The sequence below is a fragment of the Myodes glareolus genome, chromosome X (assembly GCF_982192425.1).
Source record: "Myodes glareolus chromosome X, mMyoGla1.1, whole genome shotgun sequence".
NCBI classification, from domain to species: Eukaryota; Metazoa; Chordata; class Mammalia; order Rodentia; family Cricetidae; genus Myodes; species Myodes glareolus.
This window is the reverse complement of record NC_142053.1, coordinates 99,764,082-99,787,126: the sequence shown is the minus strand read 5'-3', so window position 1 is coordinate 99,787,126 and position 23,045 is coordinate 99,764,082. Positions and strand designations below refer to the sequence as shown.

General features: G+C 35.3%; 1 protein-coding gene across 8 annotated transcripts in view; it reads left to right on the top strand.

The window, feature by feature from the left end:
* Positions 1–23,045, top strand: part of Dmd (dystrophin) — a 2,257,783-nt gene that overhangs the window by 484,299 nt on the left and 1,750,439 nt on the right. For all 8 annotated transcript variants that reach the window (XM_085684598.2, XM_085684595.2, XM_087902601.1 and 5 more), the window contains 2 exons: positions 4,879–4,956; positions 21,538–21,630. In XM_085684598.2, the coding sequence (XP_085540724.2) occupies positions 4,879–4,956; positions 21,538–21,630 (171 nt within the window). The remainder of the gene's footprint in view (positions 1–4,878; positions 4,957–21,537; positions 21,631–23,045) is intronic.

The window sequence follows — 23,045 nt, the reverse complement described above, 5'->3', positions numbered from 1 at the left end:
TACCTATTTTGCTTTGTGTGTTTCTTTGTGTTCTGACAGTCCTTGAAAAACATTGGCTTCTGCTTGCTATTTAAGGCTTTTAGAACAAACTTGCAAAATTAATTTCACCCTCTTAAATCCCATAGAATTCATTTTTGCTTTTAATTACTTAAAATAATATTTTGGTGGTATATGTAAGCATGGCTATGACAGTGATTTTCAAATATTGTAGTTAGGCTAAAAAGACATACTTTGTGATTTCATTTAATTAACTTATATAACTATATAGGATTAATATGTTACTCCATTAATTCGAAGTGATACATTTTTTCTGGTTTACTAACCCATTTATTTTGTTTTTGAGATTATAATATAATTACATTTCACCCTTTTCTTTTCTCCTTCTGATTCACTCATATACTCCTCCCTACTCTCTTTCTAGTGCCTGGCCTTTTATTTCATTAGTTGTTTTTGCATGTATATACATATATATATATATATATTTCTTAATATAATCTGTTTAGTCTGTATAATATTATTTATATGCATGTCACTTATATGCATATTTGATATATTTTTATGAATTTTTAACTTGGGTTGATGACTCTCTAAAATAAAATATTCAAATTCTTTACATTTAAACTTTTGTCAAATAGCCATTTGGAAGGCACAAAGGATACTAGTCAAGTCATCTTGGAGAATAGAAAACTTAGGAAAAATGTTGGAAGCTTATCCAGCTAGTTTAAAGAATAAAGTTCTCTAGGGTATAGAAGTCTTGAGAAAGTTGAGAAGACTCTTGGAAAGCACATGGTAAAATTAAAACTACAAAAGCACATTATTTATTCTATACATACACAAAATAGAGAAAAGATAAGATAATAAATAAGAAAACTCTGACTTCATAGGCCCAGCCCAAATGTTAATTATCCACTGATAATTTCTGTAAATACACGTTAATTGTTTTAAGTTTAGAATAATTACATATGCAATTTGTAGGGAAACATTGGCATTGCAAGTTACTTAATAATCATGTGAAGTATCTTGTATGTACTACCAACTCCATAGAGCAAACATCTGAAAATATTATATCAAAATTCCCCTTCTAACGTCTTTACACACATTCCTATTTTAAGTTGTAGAACAGCTATTTTAATTAGCTCTGTTTTAACAGGTGAGGCAACCGGAGTATGGGGAGAAATTTCTCATGCTCACATAGTCCAAAAGTGAAAGAGCAAAAAGTTGTAACCAGGCCTTGGAGGTCATGACTTTTACTAAGTAATAGCTTCCCTAAGTTTAAAATGAGAGCTATATAAATCACTGTTTTCGGCAGCTGACTTATTCCAACATCATTTTTGAAGATATCAAGGAAAAGTTTTTAGTAGGAAAGTTGTTAGTTTCTGATATATTCCGGGACATGGCTAATGAAAACTTTCGTTAAGGGAAATTCATCAAAAATAATAATTGATAATAAATACAAGTATCATAACAATCAAATTTCTAAAACTTATCAGTTAGAAAGAATAAGGTTTTGTGTATTTTAATTAATTATGCAGATGCTATTTTAAAATTAAAGGATGGGATACAACTTTTGGGAAAAACTAAATATAAACTAAGAAGACTGGCTTTTGAAATTTTGAATTCTAGTGACTAGGACAACTAGGTAGTAGTCAAAGAAATACTCTTCTAATTCAGCATTACATATTTTGGTGATAATTTATTATTTGGGAATTTCATGTATTGTATTTTGAAAATATGCATCCTCTCACCCCAATTCTGGTCATTACCACCCCATCCATCCTCCTACACCTTCCAAACTATCATTGAAAATCATTCTTTTTTCTTTACTTTTTTTGGGAGGATGGGGTTTGAGACAGGGTTTCTCTGTAGCCTTGTAGCCTGCCCTGGAACTAGCTCTTGTAGACCAGGCTGGCCTCCAACTCACAGGGATCCACCTGTCTCTGCCTCCCAAGTGCTGAGATTAAAGGCGTGCCCCACCACTGCCTGTTTTTGTTTTTGTTTTGTTTTGTTTTTAAACATTTCCTATTTCCCCATTGAGCCCAGGTTCTGCTGCCAAGCTCGTATTGATAGTGAAACCTGCCCTAGTATTTAGCCAGTCTGCCAAGAATCACATCATTGGTGGAAATTGACTCCGCCTTTCCGTGTCTATCAAATAGCAATAACTCTGCAGATAGATAGTTTTGGGATTTTATGTCCCACCACCTTCCTACTCTACATTGCGATCTTGTCATGTACAGATCTTGTTGTCGCAATCACACATGTTTGTTTCAATGTGCATCCAACATGCTATGTCTGGAAAACAGATTTTCTTTTTTTGTCATCAAAAACCTCTGGCTCTTATGCCTAAGAATATCCCTAGGGCTTGGAGTAAGGGATGTAATAAGTATGTCCCATTTAGTGCTGAACATTTCACAGACTCTCATTTTCTGAATGCTCACTGAACATTTTGTGTGGGAGAGCTCTGCGTTATTGATCATATAACATTATATATTTTCTTTCTTTCTTTATTAAAAATTTCCACCTCCTCCCTACCTCCCATTTCCCTCCCACTTCCCCCTCCCCTTCCCTCTACAGTCCTAAGAGCAGTCAGAGTTCCCTGCCCCATGGGAAGTTTAAGGTCCTACCCACTACATCCAGGTCTAGGAAGGTGAGCATCCAAACAAAACAGGCTCCCACAAAGTCAGTCCATGCAGAAGAATCAAAACTCTGTGACATTGGCCTTGGCTTCTCAGTCAGCCCTCATTGACAGCCACATTCAGAGGGTCCGGTTTGATCACATGCTCCATCAGTCCCAGTCCATCTGAACTTGGTGAGCTCCCATTAGATCAGTCCCACCATCTCAGTGGGCGGATGTACCCCTCGTGGTCCTGACTTCCTTACTCGTGTTCCCCTCCTTCTGCACCTCATTTGGACCTTGGGAGCTCAGTCCAGTGCTCCAATGTGGGTCTCTGTCTCTATCTCCATCCACCGCCAGATGAAGGTTCTATGGTGATATGCAAGATATTCATCAGTGTGGCTATAGGATAGGGCCAGTTCAGGTTCCCTCTCCTCAGCTGCCCAGGGAAGAATCTGGGGACCTCTTCTTGGGCCTGAGAATCCCTCCAGAAACAAGTCTCTTTCCAACCCTAAAATGGCTCCCTTAATTAAAATATTTACTTCCCTGCTCCCATATCCACCCTTCCTCCATCCCACCCATCCCATTCCCCCAAACTCTCCCAAATACTCCCCTTCTCCCTTCTCTCTACCCATCTCCCCTTACACGCACCCCCCACACCGCCGTGCACCCAACTTTTGCCTGGCAATCTTGTCTACTTCCAATATCCAGGAGGAAAACTATATGATTTTCTTTGGGTTCACTTTCTTATTTAGCTTCTCTAGGATCACAAATTATAGGCTCAATGTCCTTCATTTATGGCTAGAATCCACTGATGAGTGAGTGCATACCATATTCTTCTTTTTGGGTCTGGGTTACCTCACTCAGTAAAGCATTTTCTATTTCCATCCATTTGCATGCAAAATTCAAGATTTCATTGTTTTTTTACTGCTGAGTAAAACTCCAATATGTATATGTTCCACACCTTCTTTAACCATTCTTCTATTGAGGGGCACCTAGGTTGTTTCCAGGTTCTGACTATTACAGATAGTGCAGCTATGAACATAGTTGAACATATGCTTTTGTAGTATGATAGGGCATTGGGTATATTCCCAAGAGTGGAATTGCTGGGTCCTGAGGAAGGTTGACTTCCAGTTTCCTGAGAAAGTGCCACACTGATTTCCAAAGGGGCTGCACAAGTTTGCATTCCCACCAACAATGGATGAGTGTTCCCCTCACCCCACATCCTCTCCAGCATAGGCTATCATTGGTGTTTTTGAGTTTAGCTGTTCTGACAGGTGTAAGATGGTATCTCAAAGTTGTTTTGATTTGCATTTCCCTGATCGCTAAGGAGGTTGAGCATGACCTTAAGTGTCTTTTGGCCATTTGAACTTCTGTTGAGGAATCTCTGTTCAGTTCAGTACCCCATTTTTTAATTGGATTAATTAGAGTTTTAGTGCCTAGTTTCTTGAGTTCTTTGTATATTTTGGAGATCAGAACTTTGTCTAATGAGGGGTTGGTGAAGATCTTCTCCCAATCTGTAGGTTGCCTTTTTGTCGTACTGACAGTGTCCTTTGCTTTACAGAAGCTTCTCAGTTTCAGGAGGTCCCATTTATTCATTGATGCTCTTATTGTCTGTGCTACTAGGGTTTTATCTAGGAAGTGGCCTCCTGTAATTTGTATTTGACGATTCTGTACATTATTATGATTTACTTGACAATTTCAAGCAATGTGTTTTTGATCAGACTCACCTCCATTTCCGTCTCCTATGTCCCTCCTCCTATTATTCAACCTGTTATTATTTTCTATTATTCCCTTTCTTTTATGACCAACTGAGTTTTCTAAGGGTTGCTTATAAAGAGTGGAGTGTGAGCAGTCCAAGAAACTCACATGTCCTTCAAACTTTTCTAAAACTTACTTTTCTATCTCATTGCTTACTTTCCTTATAGATTTTGTTAATGTTTTCCATCATTCATGGTATTATAATAATATACACTGAGCTAAAAAAAAGTGAAGGCTCAACTATTCCAAATTGTACTGTAAAGGAAAAAAAAATGTGCTTTCTCTCCCAGGAGGTGGATTCTTTATGCTGAAGATGTGCTATGATAAGGACAAATCCCAAAACCTGAAGACATTTTTTTAAAATAAATGCTTCACAGTATGTGTTCCTGTAAATGTAAAATATTCAAACTTAAATGTGAAATTTATACATCTTTGTTTTTTTAGGTAGTTTTTTTGTTTGTTTCTTTGTTCCCTAGTAAACACCATTTCTCTCTGATTTTTTTTAGCCAAAAGAAAAAGGAGCTACAAGAGTTCATGCTCTGAACAATGTCAACAAGGCACTGCAGGTCTTACAAAAAAATAATGTAAGTGGTGACCAGAACAAGGTCTGAATACCATGAAACAGCATGCTTAATGTTTGAGAAAGGGCTTTGGCCCAAATGGAGAGACGGCTTCTTACGTTCTCTTGTAAATCGCAGAAGCTCTTATTCAGAGCCCATGTGCTAGTTCCTTTGTATGTGCTTGCAGCTAATGTAATTCTGGAAGCCAATGTACACAATCATAGAGGACAGAGAAAGGTGAAACCTGTAACTGCTACGACTTTCATATTGTTTCTATATGTTACTTGATGTAGCTATTCTAATAGACAGACTGAGTCCTTCATATAGCAATATTCTGTAAAACAAAGAGACATGGATTCCTGAATAGTATGCCATGTTTTCAGTTCTAATGCTCACATACTTTGTGCGATTCGAGCTAATACTTGTGTCACTAAACACACATCGAAAATATAAATTTAACAAAGACACAGCTACTAGGAAGGGGAAGGACTGTTTGGTTTAGTATACTTGGATGAAAATACATATGTTGTACTAGAAAAAGTAAACAATCATAACTAAATGGGTGATCAGGAGAGAGGAGATCTAGTCTCCTCTCAGGAAGACTGAACTTCCCGTTTTCATCATGACCTTGCAGGGAGATAGTTTTTCTGTCATATTAACTTCTTCAAACTTTCTAATAGACCAATATGTCTATAAGGCACTTTTGGTATATTTCTGACTATATCCAAAACTCTTTAAAATGTAATTACAAAAGCATTTACCATATATTCTTAAAATAACTGCAATACAAAATAGGTTTTTAATAATGTACGTTCTTGCATGTATTTCTCAACTCGTCTAGTCATAATAGACTAAGACAAAGGACGTAAAATTGAAAACTGTAAAGTAACAGGTTGAATTTATGAATGTAGGGTCATTGTCACGTTTAACATATGAAATTTATTTTATAGAAACTTTACAAACATGATTGCTTTCCAGCTTTAAATTTTCAGTTTTTCTGATGTTAGAATAAAATGGCCTAATGAAAACTTGTAAAGATAACCATCATCTAGTCAATGCACAACAACAAAAATATTGAGAGTCACTAATTAAAAAAATAACAAATGTTATCAAGGATATGTGCAGAAGGTAATCTTTATGTGGTAGATGTTGCCAAACATACATACATAAAACATACATGCATAATTTATACATACCTGTGAGTATATACATATGCACATATATATGTTATGTAATATATATAACACTAATAGTATACAAATGACTAATGGTTACAAGAAAAGGAAGTCTGGAAAGACTTCTTGGTTAAGGTATAATATAAATTGAGACCTAAACGAAGTGAGCTCTTGGACTAACTATAAGAAGATGGTCCAGGCAAAGTAATAAAAATACCTTTGAAATGAGGACTTTATAGTTGAAAAGTACAGTGTGCAAAATCAAGTAGAGATGGAGGGATTAAGGACATAGTGAGGTAGAGAAATGAAGGAAGAAACACAGATCTAAAAAACATGATAAAGATTATACTTAAAATTTTTCTAGAATATTAGATAAAAAGAGAAGTTCTTTCAAGAGTAAATACTGGAATGAATATAGATAAAGTCTATTGGAAGAGTATCTAAAAAAGTGTTGTTTTGTGCTGAAGAGAATTAAAACAAATAACAAGGACATAGTATTATAGAAATCTTCTAAGTCTATAAATAAATCTTAATCATAATATATTTTATTTAAAGTAATAAATTAATCATTTTAATAGTAACATATTTAATGTTAAAATGAAGTACAAGAATAATATAAATACTTTGTAGATTTAGAATAGTCATTTCGTTTCTCCTCATGCTCCAAAGCATAGTAGACAGATATACAAAATAGCATTCACTTTGTATAAATTCTCCTTATAAAGTTGGGTATAAAAAACACAACAGTTTAATAATTTTGTTTAATTATTCCAAGCTCAAATCTGTGCTGTCCTCCAGGCATTAAGAAAGTTCCAGCTTTGCCATTATCGCAATAATATAATGTCATTATGTTATTCTTTAATGTTCTAGAATGTCCAGAGCCCAATAGATATATCTGGTGCTATTTATAATTAGAAAAACCATTAAGAAAACCTTTAATCTACAGTCTGTTGTGACAACCACCAACATAATGATCATAAAGGTCTAAGTTATCTTGTGAAGCCAAGTGTAGTAATTACTGTCCTGAAACAGAAGGCACAGTCTGTACTGACTGGGTATTTTTGTGTGTGTCAACTTGAAACAAGCTAAGATCACAGAGAGGAAGAAGTCTCAGCTGAGGAAATGCCTTCTTCTGTAAAATCCAGCTGTAAGGCATTTTCTTATTTAATGATCAATGGATGGGGGAGCACCCAGCACACTGTGGGTGGGGCTGTTTCTGGGCTGGTGGTTCTGGGTCGTATAAGAAGGCAGGCTGAACAAGCCATGGGAAGCAAGCCAGTAAGCAGCTTCCCATCATGTCCTCTGCATCAGCTCCTGCCTTCTAGGATCCTGCTGTTCGAGTTCCTGTTCTGACTTCCTTCAGTGATGAACAGCAATGCTGAAGTGTAAGCCTAGTAAACTCTTCCCTCCCCAACTTGGTTTTGGTTATGGTGTTTCATTACAGCAATAGAAACTCTAACTAGGACACATCGAAAACCAAAGTTGAAGAGACTCTAACTGAGGATTATTTTCATAAACAGGCATCATTGAAGGACTTAACCATGGACAGTGATGCATTAAGTGGCTGAATTAAGTTGAATAAAAACACTATCTCTGAACTATAAAAGAATAGCTTTAGTAGAGTACTATGAGATAGATGCACAACACAATATGAATATATATGTTCAAACAATGACCTGGTGACTTAAATCTTCTCTAACCAACTCATTAATATCTTTCCAGTGTTGTTGATTGGATCAATGCAACCATGAATATGTGTTGTGTTTGCGGGGAGGAGGCTAATAAAATCACAGGCACTGGACTCATCTCATACAAAGAAAGTAACATGTTAGGTGGGTTTGGGTGTAAGTAGGGCAGCATACAGTGCATGGAACATCCTCTGTTGTTCTGGATGAGGCTTGAAACCTGTATAGTGAAAATCCTTATGCTGTCCATTGTCTTACATTGCTGAGAAAATAAGGAAGCCATTCACTTTTGAGACCATGCTACTTCCATGTGCCGACAGGAAGCAGAGATGGTTTATGGTTACAATATCAACCAGGTAGCAACATATACATTCCCCTGGAGCAGGAAAAGGTTTACACAGTCATGGTCATTTCTAATGCTTGACGCTTAACCAGTTCTTGTTTCCTCTTTTTCTATAACTCTTCTTTTTTAAAAAAAATATTCTTACTGACCATTTCATAGGTAAATTATGTATTTCATCATTCCTCCCTTCTTTTCCATCCTTCAATTCCTCCTGGTTCCTGCACTCCCTCTCAAATCCATGTCCTCCTAGTTCCTATTTTTTTAAATATTATTATTACAAATGCACAGATACACACACACACACACACACGATGCGGGGGGGGGGGGATTGGATAACTTTCCAGAGAGTTTGTTCCCAAAGAAGACTAATTTTTTCTCTCTCAGTAGCTGTATTAGTTAAAGTTTCTATTGTTCTGAGAGACATCATGACCATGACAACTCTTCGAAGGGACATTTAATTGAGATGCAAGTTACAGTTTCAGAGGTTTAGTCCATTACCATCATAGAAGGGATCATCATGTCTGGGAGTGTGGTGGAATGCAGGCAGACCAGATGTGGTGCTGGGGATTTCTACATTATGATCCAAAAGGCAACAGGAAGTAAACTGTCTCCTTGGGTGTGGCTTAGCCAGGTATGAGACTTCAAAGCCTGCCTTCTGAATGACACACTTCCCCCACCAAGACTACATCCTCTCCACAAAAGGCATACCTTTTAATAGTGCCCCTCTCTTTGGGAGACATTTTCTTTCAAAACAACACAGCAGTCATTATATTGGCTGTAGCTTTTGATCATGCATTGACATTGGCATGTCAACTGACGGTGTCATTTTCAGGTCTTATATACAAAGCATAACCTGGCATAACCAAAGACACGAGTACTGAAGGAGGAGTGGCCAGAGTGAAAGAGATCTGAAGATGAGAATAGAGAGACATGGGTGTTTTGAAGGAGGAAACGAGAAGAAAGGGAAAACTTTAAGTGGTATTGAGAAGGGGCAGCAACTCATTCCTGTTCTTTTATCCCCACTTGAATTCTGTTCATATTTTATCTTCATATAACATGCACATCATCTTTATGGTCTGATTTTATTTCTATGTGGCAGTGGTTTTAGTATGATCTTATCTCTGCTATCGCTAATTTAGTTTAGGGAAAGCCACGTATTGAAAAGAAATAACGTCTAAATCCAGTGATACCGTCATTATAATATTTGCTGAGAGCAAAGCTGATTTGTTTTTTTTCTTTTTTCTTTCTTTTTTTATTCATTTTTATTGAGCTGTACATTCTTCTCTGCTCCCCTGACTGCCTATTTTTTGTAATAAAGTTGGCTGGCTATGGTACTGAAAAACAAAGAAAGGATAGTACAAATTCGGAATTCCCTCAGAATAGGCTGACACTATGAAATGACTTTGCTTGTCTTTTCACCTGTTCTAGATTTTACAAAATTATCTAGAGCCTCTGTTTGTTTGTGGCTTTTTTAATGGATAGAGAACAAATTTCCAATGAAAATGAACATTTTTCTTGTATCAATTCTATCACTTCAAAACTATTTTGTGTGTGTGTGTGAGAGAGAGAGCACCCTGTTTTAGAAGAACTTAGAACGCTGTTCTATAGTATTTTCAGCCTTTTTTCTCTCAAATAAGAATTTTTAATGTGTAGTTTAAATTTTCTGTGGTTGGAAGATGCCTAAATGGGTAAAATGTGGCACATAAATGAGCACCTGAGTTTGGCTTTTCAATGCACACATAAATGACACTCATGTAGATAGAAGCCTGTAGTGCTGGCACTGTGAAGACAACCACAACTGTTGTGCTATTGCTATGCCATGTACTGTAGACTATGCTCCTCCCTAACATTTAAATCTTACTCTTTCAACACCTTGTTAACATATCCCATGAGCCTGGGACAGGTTGATATTTAGTGCTAAAATCAAAATCAATTATTCTTAACACTTTTGGCAGTTGTGAATCTCTTGCATTAACTGCCACAAACTGCAAACAAGAGAAGCTTCTCTGAGAAATACTGAGAGGAGAACCAGCCTTTCAGCACACACTTAAATATTTACCAGGCAGTTTGATAACGTGACCATTTGGCAAAACAGAAGTTGGTTTTATGGCCTTCCTGACCAGGGCATGTGACCAGGTCCAATAATACCAAGGATGACTTCCCATTGTCAGAATGGGTGTCTGATAAATAACACTCCTGCCACCTTTCAACCAGTGGAAACTGGATTTATAGCATGGAGAGTGCATAGCTGCAAGGATCATTGGTAGCTTTTCTCCCCCAGCTGCCTGCATAGCATCTTCGGGCACTGTGGAAATGAGCCAGCAGGGAGAAAGTTTCCATCTCCGCTCCAGCATGATATCTGTATGTTCAACGATAAAAGTGTGTTATGCCTTTAGAAACAGGCTCTTTCCATAAAACTCTGCTAGGCATCCAATGTAAGTGGCTATACCTTGTAGTTTGGGAGGGCCTAATGGGAATTGCTTCACAAACAGCACACAGAGAAATATTCTACACCTGGCACTGATGTTTTAACTTAATAATCCTTAGCTTCTGGAATCTGCATTTTTCCATTCATGCAAAATCCCTTCTTTCAAAATTTTTAAAATTAGTTTTAGTCATGTTATAAAGTGATACTTTTTGATGTGACTTCTTTATAAACCATAATTTGAACATTTTCTTCAGGCCACCAACTGACTGTCCTCTGGCATCTCCCTGGCATCTCCCTTTATCTCCTACTCAAGCGTAAATTCCTGATCCTACTTACTCTCCATGCCTGCAAGCTCCACCTACACCTCCTACCAAGCTGTTGGCTGTTTAGCTTTTTATTAGACCAATCAGGTGCCTTTGGCAGGTAAACTAAAACAAAAACACATCTTTATGTAATTAAACAAATAATCCATGTCATACACAAATGCAACATATCTTTACATAGTCAAAAATATTCTGCAACATTTCCCCTGTTTGTCTAAATAAAAAGATAGGTTTTACCTTTAAGACTATATAAAATTAGAACAATTATTATGTAAGATTTACATTTATAATATCCAGTCCATTTGCATTTAGCAAATTCAGAGAAAATGCTCTATTATCAACCCTACTTTGGTGAGTCCAAAGTTCCACATCTAATTTATTTTCTTTCCTGACTTGTATTATCAACATCAAATTATCTTTTTAGACCTAAAAACATTTTCATTGAGAAACAACTTAAGCTGTTATGTCTCAACCATATAAAACTTACATCTCTCATGTAAAATAAAACAACCAATCTTTATATAATTAAACATCTTTTTCTTCTTTCTTTCTTTCTTTCTTTCTTTCTTGCTTGCTTGCTTGCTTGCTTGCTTGCTTAATAAAGAAAACTATCTTTTATTATACATACCAATCCAAGTTCCCACTCCCTTCCCCTTCTCCTATTCTCTCCAATTACTCCCCACCCTACCCTGAACATGCAATACATCTTTGTTGCATGGAGGCTGCTTTTTGGTTCCCAGCTGCTCAGCAGCTCAGACCTGAAACAATCACACAGAAACTGTATTCATTAAATCACTGCTTGGCCCATCAGCTCTAACTTCTTACTGGCTAGATCCGATATCTTAATTTTAACACAATTCTAGTAATCTGTGTATTGCCATCTCATTGTGGCTTACCTGGTAAAGTTCTGTCCTACATCTGGCATCTGTCTCTGGTGGAGGCTACATGCCTGCTCTCTAACTTCTCCTTTCTCCCAGTTTAGTTTTCCCTGCCTAGCTCTGTTCTACCCTATCAGGCCAAGCCAATTTTCTTTATTCATTAATGGTAATCACAGCATACAGAGGCGAATCCCACATCACATCCTTGCATAGTTAAACAAATATTCCACAACATAAATAAATGCAACATACCTTTGCATAGTTAAACAAATATTCCACAACACTCTGCTTTTTTCTAAGGTCTCCCCATCCATGAGACATTCTTATCTTCCAGATCTCTAAAGATTTAATGTTAGCTGTGGCAGTTGAGGACCTCATAACAATCCCTTAAATACTTCTCCTTAATTCACTATCAAAGCTGTCAAATTTGTATCAGTTAACTTCAGATCTACTAGGACAAAGAAAATGAGTTCAGTGCTATACATTATTAAACCACAAATCCAAACTATATTTTAAAAACTTAGGTGCAAATTAACTCAGAGGTCAGCTATATTCAATTCTTCAGTTAATCCAGCCATTGAAAATTATCACTGAATTTGTTGTGTGATTGTCAAACGTCTCTGATTTGAAAAGTGAGAGTATTCACTCTTATTGGCATATGATCAGAGATAAAGGAATTTGAAATTGTTCTTTAAATAAACAATGTTGTATGTACTTTAAATACACAAAAGTTTTAAATAGTCATAATTCATATTTTGAAGTATATCAGTGCAAATATTTTACTAAATATAAACTTTTTTCATTTATCACCTTTAAAATTCAATATTGAAATATAACTTCCAAATTTTATAGTTAAGATTTTTTAGAAAGGTATTATTTCTATTACTACTTTTTCTTTTTTTATGCACACTGAGGTTTTGTTCAGCTAGTCAGAGGAATAAATATATATCATGTTCAGGGAAATGAGTGAAATTGGAAATTCTTATATTAAGCAAATAAGTGAGAAACAAGCATTACAAGTTTTCTGTCATACACACAATGCCTCTATCTATCTATCTATCTATCTATCTATCTATCTATCTATCTACCTATCTATCAACCTACTTACCTGTTGATCTGTCTGTCTATACAATCTATCATCTGTCTTTATATTATCTGTACATCTGAAAATGTAAGTGATATTATTAGGGGAAATTATATATAAAATGGAGGAAGGGAGCCAGGAGGTAGTGGCACATGCTTACTATCCCAGCATTCAGGAGGCAGGGGCAGTTGGATCTCTGAGTTCTATTCTGGTCTACAGAACAAGTTCCAGGTTAGTAAAGGACACACAGAGAAATCCTAGAAGAAGGGGGTGACAAGAAAGGATGATAGGAATGACAGTAGCAGCAGCAGCAGCAACAACAACAACAAAATTCAAGAAAAGAAATTATCACAATGCATTCTTCTACTTGGAATACATACATGAATATAACATAAGACAGAAATGAAGCAATTGTGGGGGTGTACATTCTGAATCATGTAGGGAAACAGAGAGACAAGAGTCTGTATTAGAAAATCCAGTACTATACTTGTAGACAATGTCACAAAGAAGCTCACACTGTATTGTACATTTTCTTCTTTTTTTAATTGAATTCATTGAGCTGTACACTTTTCTCACCTCCCCTCCCTTCTTCTCCCCTCCCCTTCAACCCTCTCTCATGGTCCCTATGCTCCCAATCTACTCAGGAAATCTTGTCTTTTTCTACTTCCCATGTAGATTATATCCATGTACATCTCTTTTAGAGTCCTCATTGTAGTCTAGGTTTGCTGGAATTGTGAATTGTAGGCTGATTTTCTTTGCTTTCTGTCTAAAAGATTCTTATGAGTGAGTATATATGATATTTGTCTTTCAGGGTCAGGTTAGCTCACTCAATATGATGTTTAGATCCATCCATTTGCCTTCAAATTTCAAGATGTCATTATTTTCAAACCTCATAATAGGTCTTCAAAAGACTTGCTCATTAGAGATGCTGATTTCCCAGATTCCAGAAGAAACCAGTACTGTTAGTCCTGTGAAATTACTATTGGCTATTTGCCAAATGGTTCTATGATTTGTATCCACACCATCATCTGTGAAATATTCTAAAATATTCTTTTGTAAAACAGAACAATGCACAACAAATACATATCTCAATTTTAAATTCATATTCCAATGCATTGTGATATTATTGCTCTTAAGCTGAAGAATGCTTTCATTTAAAAGAATTTGAAGAATTAGGTAAGATGAGTTTGCTAGTCTTACTACATAACTTAGACTTTAACTTTCACAGTGAGAGGAAGACAACTTTTTCAAGTATATTATACCTAAACTTAAGGTACTTGTTTATCAGTGATACATTCATATCAAGACTTTGTGTAATAATACTTATATACTTACAAATAGCATTAAAAATTTTAGATTTTACTATACTTAATGTTAATAATGCTTTTTAAAATTGTACGGCCAAAATTGCAAAGCTTGGAAAGCAAAGGTTATATATGCCTGCTTTTAGAAAAGTAGCATAATATATTAACACATATGAAATGTATATTTCATAAAAGAATTCAATTTAAGTAATACTGCATGAAAAATTACTTTATTCTATAACGTAAAATCATTAATGAGGAAAATGTGTGCTTTCTCCAGTGTTACTTTCTAGTGTCAAACTATAAAATAAACTTAGTTATGTTTAGTTATAATACCTACTTTGCCAAAAAAGTATAGATTACATTTTGTAGTCACCTAGGCTTTCTGAATTGATACTTTCATCTTGATTTTTTTTCTATTAAATTGCTGATTTGTTTGTTTTGTTGAGACAATGTTGCTCTGTGTAGCGGTCCTGACTGTCTTAGAACTCCCTCTATAGACCAGGCTGGCCTCAATCTCACAGATCTCTGCCTGCCTCTGCCCCTTGAGTACTGGGTTTAATGGCATGCACCACAATGGACTCAATGTTTGTTTTAACGTATATCAACCTTTCAAGTGTTTATGTTTGCTCAAGGTTATAGGACTTAAAACAAACAAACAGACAGACAAAAATCCCACTTCATTGTTAAATGTGATGTAAGCAATATATGAAAACATAGCTTCATTAAAGCATTCTCCTATGATACAACACTGAGATCAAAAATGGTTAAATTATAGAAAAGTACTTTCATTTGTTTAAAGCCACTATTATTTTAACATATCTTAGTCCATATATGTGGTATATGATAGCTGGTAAAAGTCATAGAATGAATGACGTTATAAAATTTAAACCATTGAAAATAGCGAAAGAGAACAGGGCTCAGGAGGTAAAGGTGCTTGTTGCCAAGCTCAGAGACCTATATTTGATACACAGGATGCACATGGTTGAAGGAGAAGACTAGCTGTTTAAAATTGTCCTCTTATCTCCACATATGCATTGTCTTTGTTCTTCAAGAACCGCCTGTACACATGCATTGTACTTGCATACAAAATAAATTAATAAAAATGCCTTAAGTCAATATTAAAACGATATAAACATAAAGCAGGGATTGAAGAAAACTTGGTTTCATGGACAGGTATACAATCACAGTATTTTTCCTTTTTTATTATATATATTAGACTATTCATCATTCAATTATAAAATATTCATTACATTCATGTCTCAGTGGAAGAAGAGAGTGGTGATTTATGCCATAGTTCTTGAAATTTTAAATAGTTTAAATCTTAATGTTTTTAGAAAAGCACATACTACAAGTCAGTGAAGCCACATTGAATTTTCTCTAGTTTCAGTTTTTAAATGCATTGTATTTAGAAGGATTATGTAAATCCTTGAGACAAATTCACTTAACTATAGATAAGTATATTTAACTACATGTTAATAATTTATAAAACACTTAGGATGTTTATAAAGGAAACCTGGATCATCTAGTATGTTGGAAGAAACTTCATAGGTTATTTACTATTCACGAGAAATAAATATATGGATGTGAAATACAAATAAATGATGAAAGTATACTCATAAAAGGTAGCTACCAGAATAGACATTTATCTAATAAAATCCAATGCATGGTAGGTTCTAAGCCATTAGTCACTGTTTAAGAGTGTCAAGATTCTGAATGTATACTCAAACTTTTAAAATGACATTTAATATTCTCTTTTAGAATGTGTTCATTTTTTGAGTGCAATTATTTGATAAAATTTAATTTGTAGTAATTTGGGGATAGCTCCATTCAAATAGCAAGACTGAAGAGTGACAAGATAGCTTGTGTTTATTTCTTTTCCCTTTATAATTCGTATTTTTTTAATTCGGATATTATACAGAAAACTAAGGAACAAAAGTATCTACACCTGCAAAAAATGTGAATTACAGAAAAGATCTGAGAAAGCCACATATCTTGAAAACATACTCTGAAAAATCTTTTATTTTCTGTTGGCTAAATGGTATGGATTAGTTGTCATTAGGGTCTGTAGCTACAAAACATCCATGTCATTGCTGGCCTAAAATGCATTAACCTTTTATTTGTAAACTGTCGGTTTCCTTATTGAATAAACTGTAACTTCCAAGTTAAAATTGTAAAAGAGTTAAAAACATAAATAGTGGGAAGTTTCATCATCTCTCCTCCATTGCCTAGAATACAAATGCATGACAAAATGCATTAGTGTATTCAGTCACAGAATTATTTTCATCTATCATACTCACATATACACGCCCACATACATCCTAGTATTTATTATAAGAATATCACTCACTTTTACCCCTTCCTCCTCTCTTTTTTTACGATTTGCTCTAATTTTTATTCCTCAAGTTGATGGTTAAAAATAGGTTATTCTTTCATACAATATTTCCCAACCACAGTTTCCCCTCCCTCCACTTCTAGCTCCACCCTCAGCACCTCCCCTTTTACCCAGATCCACTCCCTCTCTGCTTCCTCTTCTGAAAAGAGGAGATCTCCAAGAGATGACTTCCAGATAGGACAAAAGAAGACACAATAAGACAAGACAAAACCCCTCAGTTTTAGGCTGGAAAAAGCAACCAGATAGGAAGAAAAGTGTCCCAAGCATAGGATAAAGAATCTGAGATATGCGCGCGTCCACTTTTAGGATTCTCACAAGGGAAGCAAACAAACAGCCACAATGTACACACAGAGGACCTGATGCAGACCCATGCAGGCCGCATGCGTACCCCTTCAGTCTCTGTGAGCCCATGTGACTCCTGCTTAGCTGATTTGGTGGGGCGTGTTCTCCTGGTGTCTTACATTTCACTCCTACATAGTATTTCCTGCTCCAGTTTTTACAGGGTTCCCTCATATCCTAGGTAAGGGACCCAATGGAGACTTCCAATTTAGACTCTCTATGCACATAATGTCTAGCTGTGAGACTCTGTTGCCATCAGTTGCTGGAGGAAGCCATTTTGATGACTACAAGATGAGGCAAAGATCTATTAGTATAGCAGAATATCATTAGGAATCATTTCATGACTTGTTTTTGCCACTTACGTTTGGTTCTACCATAAATCTCTGGGCAATTCAGTCTCTGGTTCCTGGTCATACAGGTAGTGTAGGACGTGGGCTTCTCTTAGTGTGAACAAGTTGAAGCAAAAGTTGGTTGGCCACTCGTCCTTGTTCTGTGCCACCATTGCCATGGTACATCTTGCAGACAGAGCAGACTGTAGATGGGTTGGTGTCAAGGTATGTGACAAGGAGACTAGAATTGTAGAGGTGAAAGTTTCAAACTTGCCCCAGCTTGATTTCTCTATGTTCAATGAGCTCACTGGAAGTTGTCCTCAGCAACTGCTGTCAGTTTTAAGAGAATTACCTTTTTTCCTAGCATAAGACTGGGTTGTTTATAGATTTCCACAGGACCTCCTTGGCCAACAAGTAAAGGCAGTCCCACTACTAGATGCCTTTTCTGACTATAGACAATGGCCAATTCAGACTCCCAACCCTCTATTGCTAGGAGTCTTCACAAGAGTCACCCTCATGGATTGCAGGAGTTTCTGCTCCACCCCTTCAACTGCTCCCAATCCTAGCTGTCCTAGTGACTTCTCATCACACCTATAGATCAATGAATCTCTAAGCCCTTTTGTTTGTAGTCCATTTCAATTAATATAGAGATCCACAGCCGGTCAAGGTGCAGAGAACAAAAAAAATTGGAAAATCCTCAGCCTGAAAGCAGTTGTCTGGATCACACCCCCTCTTCCTGATGCTCAGGGATCTTTGTGAAAGAGGAGGAGAAATGATTTTAAGAGCCATAAAGGATAAATGACTCCAAGGAAACAATATTTTCTTGCATTGTTTACTACAGCGCTATAGTGCAATACCAAGGCAGGTGCAAATATGAATTCTCAGCAGTACAGAGAGTTAAGCTTAAGCCAAACAAAATTCCAACATGCAGAGGGGAAGTGAGCGAGAAGTCCCACCCACATCTGAGTTCTGCCCATACTGATAGTGTTTGGAGAGGCGAAATCAGTTTTCTTTAAGGTTGTTGCCTCTGGCATGTTGATCATACTCCAGTGAAGGCCACATACCCAAGAGTATACAGAAATTGGACTTAATGGTCTTTATTTTAAAATAGAAAAGGACACAAATGTGTAGGGTTTGAAGAATGCCATAGATCTGAAAGAATTATGGGAAGAGGCTGACTATGATTAAATATATTATTAAATATTTATTGTTTATAATATTAAACATTAAATAAATTTAAATATTTGATCATTAATTAATATTTAAATAATATTAAATAATAAATGATTAAATATTAAATGTATATATAGTAAACTTTTTTATAAATGCATGTGGAAATGCGCACAAAAATCTACACACAGAAAAATACATATACACATGCTTTAATATAATGAAAACTTTCATTATAATTGGTATTGAAGCAATACAGGCCACAATATTTGTCCATGCAGAGTTTAAAATAACACAAAAGAAAACCTGCTAAGATCATAGCAGCACTCAAATATCTAACAACGGGGATTGGATAGCTGTTTTATAAAATATCTAAAATATTAAATGCAGTATAATTATTAAAATGAATAAATAATGGGGATTATTGTTTACAAAAACATTTTTATCTACATATGATCTCTTATTTATTTAAGTCCTGTGGATTTTTGTCTATGAAAAAATTCTTATTTCATATAAAAGGTTGTTTGTCTTAGTTTCTTTTCTATTACTGTGAAGAGACATCATAACCAAGGCATTGTTTTTAAATAATAAGTTAGGGCCTTGTTTCTATTTTCCAGAGGGTGAGTCTAGGACCAACATGGTGGGAAGCATGGCAGCAGGTTGGCAGTGGGCAGGCAGACAGCAGGCAGGCACAGAAATAGAGCAGCAGCAGAAAGCTTACATATTATTTATAAGAGAGAGGCAGAGAGAATGAGACTGGGCCTCGTGTATGCTTTTGAAACCTCAAAGCTATCCCACAGTGACAAACCTCCTCCAGCAAGGCCATGCTTCTTAGTCTTTCCCCAAACAGTTTCCACACACTAAAGACAAAGCATTCAAATGTATGAGCCTATAAGGTTAATAATGCATGAGTCTATGGAGTTAATTCTTATCCAAACCATCACAAAGATCATAGATGTCAAGAAAAAGCATGAGTTGATCATATTGGGAGAAAGTGAGAAGAAAGAGGGATAAGCAAAATAGAACCATTAACTCATGATAATTAGGAAAGAAACTTAATATGTTATTCAGGCAATTGTGTAAATAAAATGTTTGAATGTATAAATAAATAATAGCTTAAAATTTAAAATATTCAATTTTATTTCTTGATACTAGAAACAAAAATATGCTTATTAATGAAATCTTATATAAAGTTGCAATATATATATATATATATATCATATGATGTTTAAATCAAATTAAATACAACTCCTCAAAAACCACATATTTCTGGTGAAAAATTCCAAAATCTTTTGTTCTACCATTTTGAAGTGTTCACTACATTATTGTTGCCTAAAGTCACCCTACCATGCAAATTGTATAACAGAACTTTTTGCTTCTATCATACTGTAACTTACTGACCCTTAATTAGCCTTTTCCAGACACCACCTTTCTAATTCCTGTGCTCCAACTATTCTGTGACCTGTATTCTAGTCTCAACATCAGTAAAATTAACTTTTGGAGATTTTGCTAAGGAGCTCTATCACACAGTGTTTGCCATTCTGTGCTCACTTTATTGGATATCACATAGCCAGATGCAGCTCCAACCATTTTATTACAAATGAAAGAATTTAAACTTTTCAATGACTGAATAAAAATGCGTTGGGTCTATGTACCACATTTTCCTCCTTGGTATATTAGGTTTTAGACACAAAGGCTGATTTCATTGGAACAATCCTGTCTCTGTCTCCCAAGAATATGAGATTATATACATATACCACAAGGACCAAATTTATGTTCTTAATTTTCTTTAGCTCATGTTTAACTTAATTTTAATTATTATGCTAGTAACATAAGAAAAGTGACATAGCTTGCCTCGATGATGTGTTTTGTGTTGTTATAACAAACTTCCCATAATTGGTCACTTACCAAAGTGTTTATTAATACCTATTGCTACTAGAGGTCGAAAGGCATGATGTTAGCATGGAAGAAAGAATCACATGTTGGAAATTTGTGTGTCTCTGTGTGTGTGTGTGAATGTGTGTGAGAGAGAGGGGGGAAGAGAGAGAGAAAGAGAGGAGAGCTTGCTTATATGCCAAGGAATAAAAACAAAAATTCAAACTGAGAAAACCAAAATTTTATGGAAGCTAATCTATTTCCTTGCTATCCATATCTTTATACATGAAAACCTATTTCTTCTAAAGTTGATTCACTCAATGACATGAAATTCTTTCACCAAGTCCCACTTTTATGTTTCTCCATCTCTCAGTCCTTTACACTGGGAACTAAGCTGTAACCCTTGAGGACAAACCTTATTCTAAGCAGAGCATCAAAATTTACTATGAAAAGTAAACACAGGTTTTGTTTCCCAAATCAGTCCTCTGAAGGGGCAATTTTTCTAAAGCAAGAGATTTCAGACAAATACATTCATCCAAAGTCATATCAGAATTTCTATTTTTTCTTTCTTTCTTTCTTTCTTCCTTTCTTTCTTTCTTTCTTTCTCTCTTTCTTTCTCTCTCTCTCTTTCTTCCTTCCTTCTTTCCTTCTTTCCTTCTTTCCTTCCTCCCTTCTTTCCTTCCTTTCTTCCTACTGTCCTTCCTTCCTTCCTTCCTTTCTTTCCTTCTTTTTTTTCAAGACAGAGTTTCTCTTTGTAGCCTTCACTATCCTGGAACTTGTTCTGTAAATCAGGTTGGCGTCGATCTCATAGATATTTGTCTGCCTCTGCTTCTGAGTGCTAGGATTAAAGTAGTGCACCATGACTACCAGGCCGATTTTCTTTTATACTACAGAGAAATACTGCTGATGTTTCTTATTTTATTTTTATGTGTTTTGTTTCTAAGTTTCAACTTGATTTAATATATGTCAGTATGTCTTAATTTCATGCATCTTTTGTGAATTATTACTATTATCCATTTTATTTGGAGAACTCTGATTGGTCTCTTTAATGTGCAGTGGTACATTCATATGTTAATGCTTTCATCATCTATTTCCTAGGTACTTATTTAATATGGAAAGTGAACTTAAAAATGCATTTCATTTCATTTTTGGATTACATTTTAAATCTGCACTGTTGCTTAGGCGCTAAGAATAGCTAAATGTAATACTTTTGCATTTTGTTTTATTTATAATTAATCATTTGCTATCCATTCAAATAGTTTCTTCTTTTTTATCAGGTTGATTTGGTGAATATAGGAAGCAGTGACATAGTGGATGGAAATCATAAGCTGACTCTTGGTTTGATTTGGAATATCATCCTCCACTGGCAGGTAAATACTCCCAGACATTGACTTTTTATAACACAGGTTGCTATCCCCTTCTTTCATTTCTTTGACCTATAAAATAAACACATATCACTGATATTACCTAGTCATCTTCCTAGGACTGTCTTTTAAATTTATACATGTATGTCATTTTGGATAGGATAATCACAAAATATGTTCTGGTATAGTTGTAGGAATATTGTTGAAATTCTGTCATGGGGTAAGGTTGGCAAAATAAGACAAAATCTCTACCATATCTAAAAATTTTAACAAATATGTGCACTTCACAAACTACAGAATTTTATAAAAAAAATTATCTGTCCTTTAAATGATAATTGTCAAAAAGTAAACTTATCAATTTTGTATTTTCAAAATATATATCTATAATGATGAAAGATTAATAGAATAGGAATACTTGTAGGAGTATGCCTGTTATACAGTCAGCTTTTGGAATCACTTTTTTTTCTCAATAACTTGAGGATAGGGCTTTTTGTGCATGTCTATATTTATTCTAACTTTTAAAATCAGATCAAAGGTCATTTGGTTAAGTGAAAAGCATATGAACATTTAAAGTCATTACAACATGAGCTTAAATTTAACCGTACCTATTTACTATCTTAACACTATTGGATATAATGTCATAATAATTCCTTTTCTTTCAAAAGGGAAGAGCACGAACATGTTTTTATTTCCTATCAGGATTAGATGAGAAAATAGCTGCTGTTGAAATAGTGTAGTATACTTGTTCTCAACTGTCAGTTTAAATGACAAGGATTGCTTAACATCTTTAAATAGTTTACAAATTTGGAGATAGTTGAGATATGCCTGCCTTTTCTTTTTTTCTAAAAACAATATCACTTTTTTTGATAACATCTTTTCTAAGATATATTTTTAAGCATAAATCACTAATTCTTAATGTAAAATTCAGTGTTCTTTAATCAGGCTTAATTCTTCTGCTCAGTAGCTTCTCAAAGTATCTGTAGGAAAGAAAGTTTTTCTCTAGTCAAACAAAAATTTTAGGTTATTTACAGAGATGTGTAACCATCACAACAGACCAATTTTAGCACTTTTATACTACCTCCCGGAGAAATGTCTGTGCATTTAAAATCTGTCAGAGCTACTACTCTAGTCTTAGAAGACCATTAAAACATTTCTTTGTATATATTTGTGGTTTTTGGATATATTGCTCCAATGGGAACTTCTTTTTTATAAAGAATTTTTAATACAATCTTTTCTCATTTTGCATAGCTATCCCCATTCCCTCTACCTCCCCTGCTCCTGCCTCCTCCACCTTCCCTCTACTCTACTTTTCCCCATCCACTCCTCAGAAAGGTTAAGGCTTCCTATGGGGAGTCAAGAAAGTCTGACATTTCACTTCCAGGCAAGCCCAAGACCCTCCGCACTACATCTAGGCTGAGCAA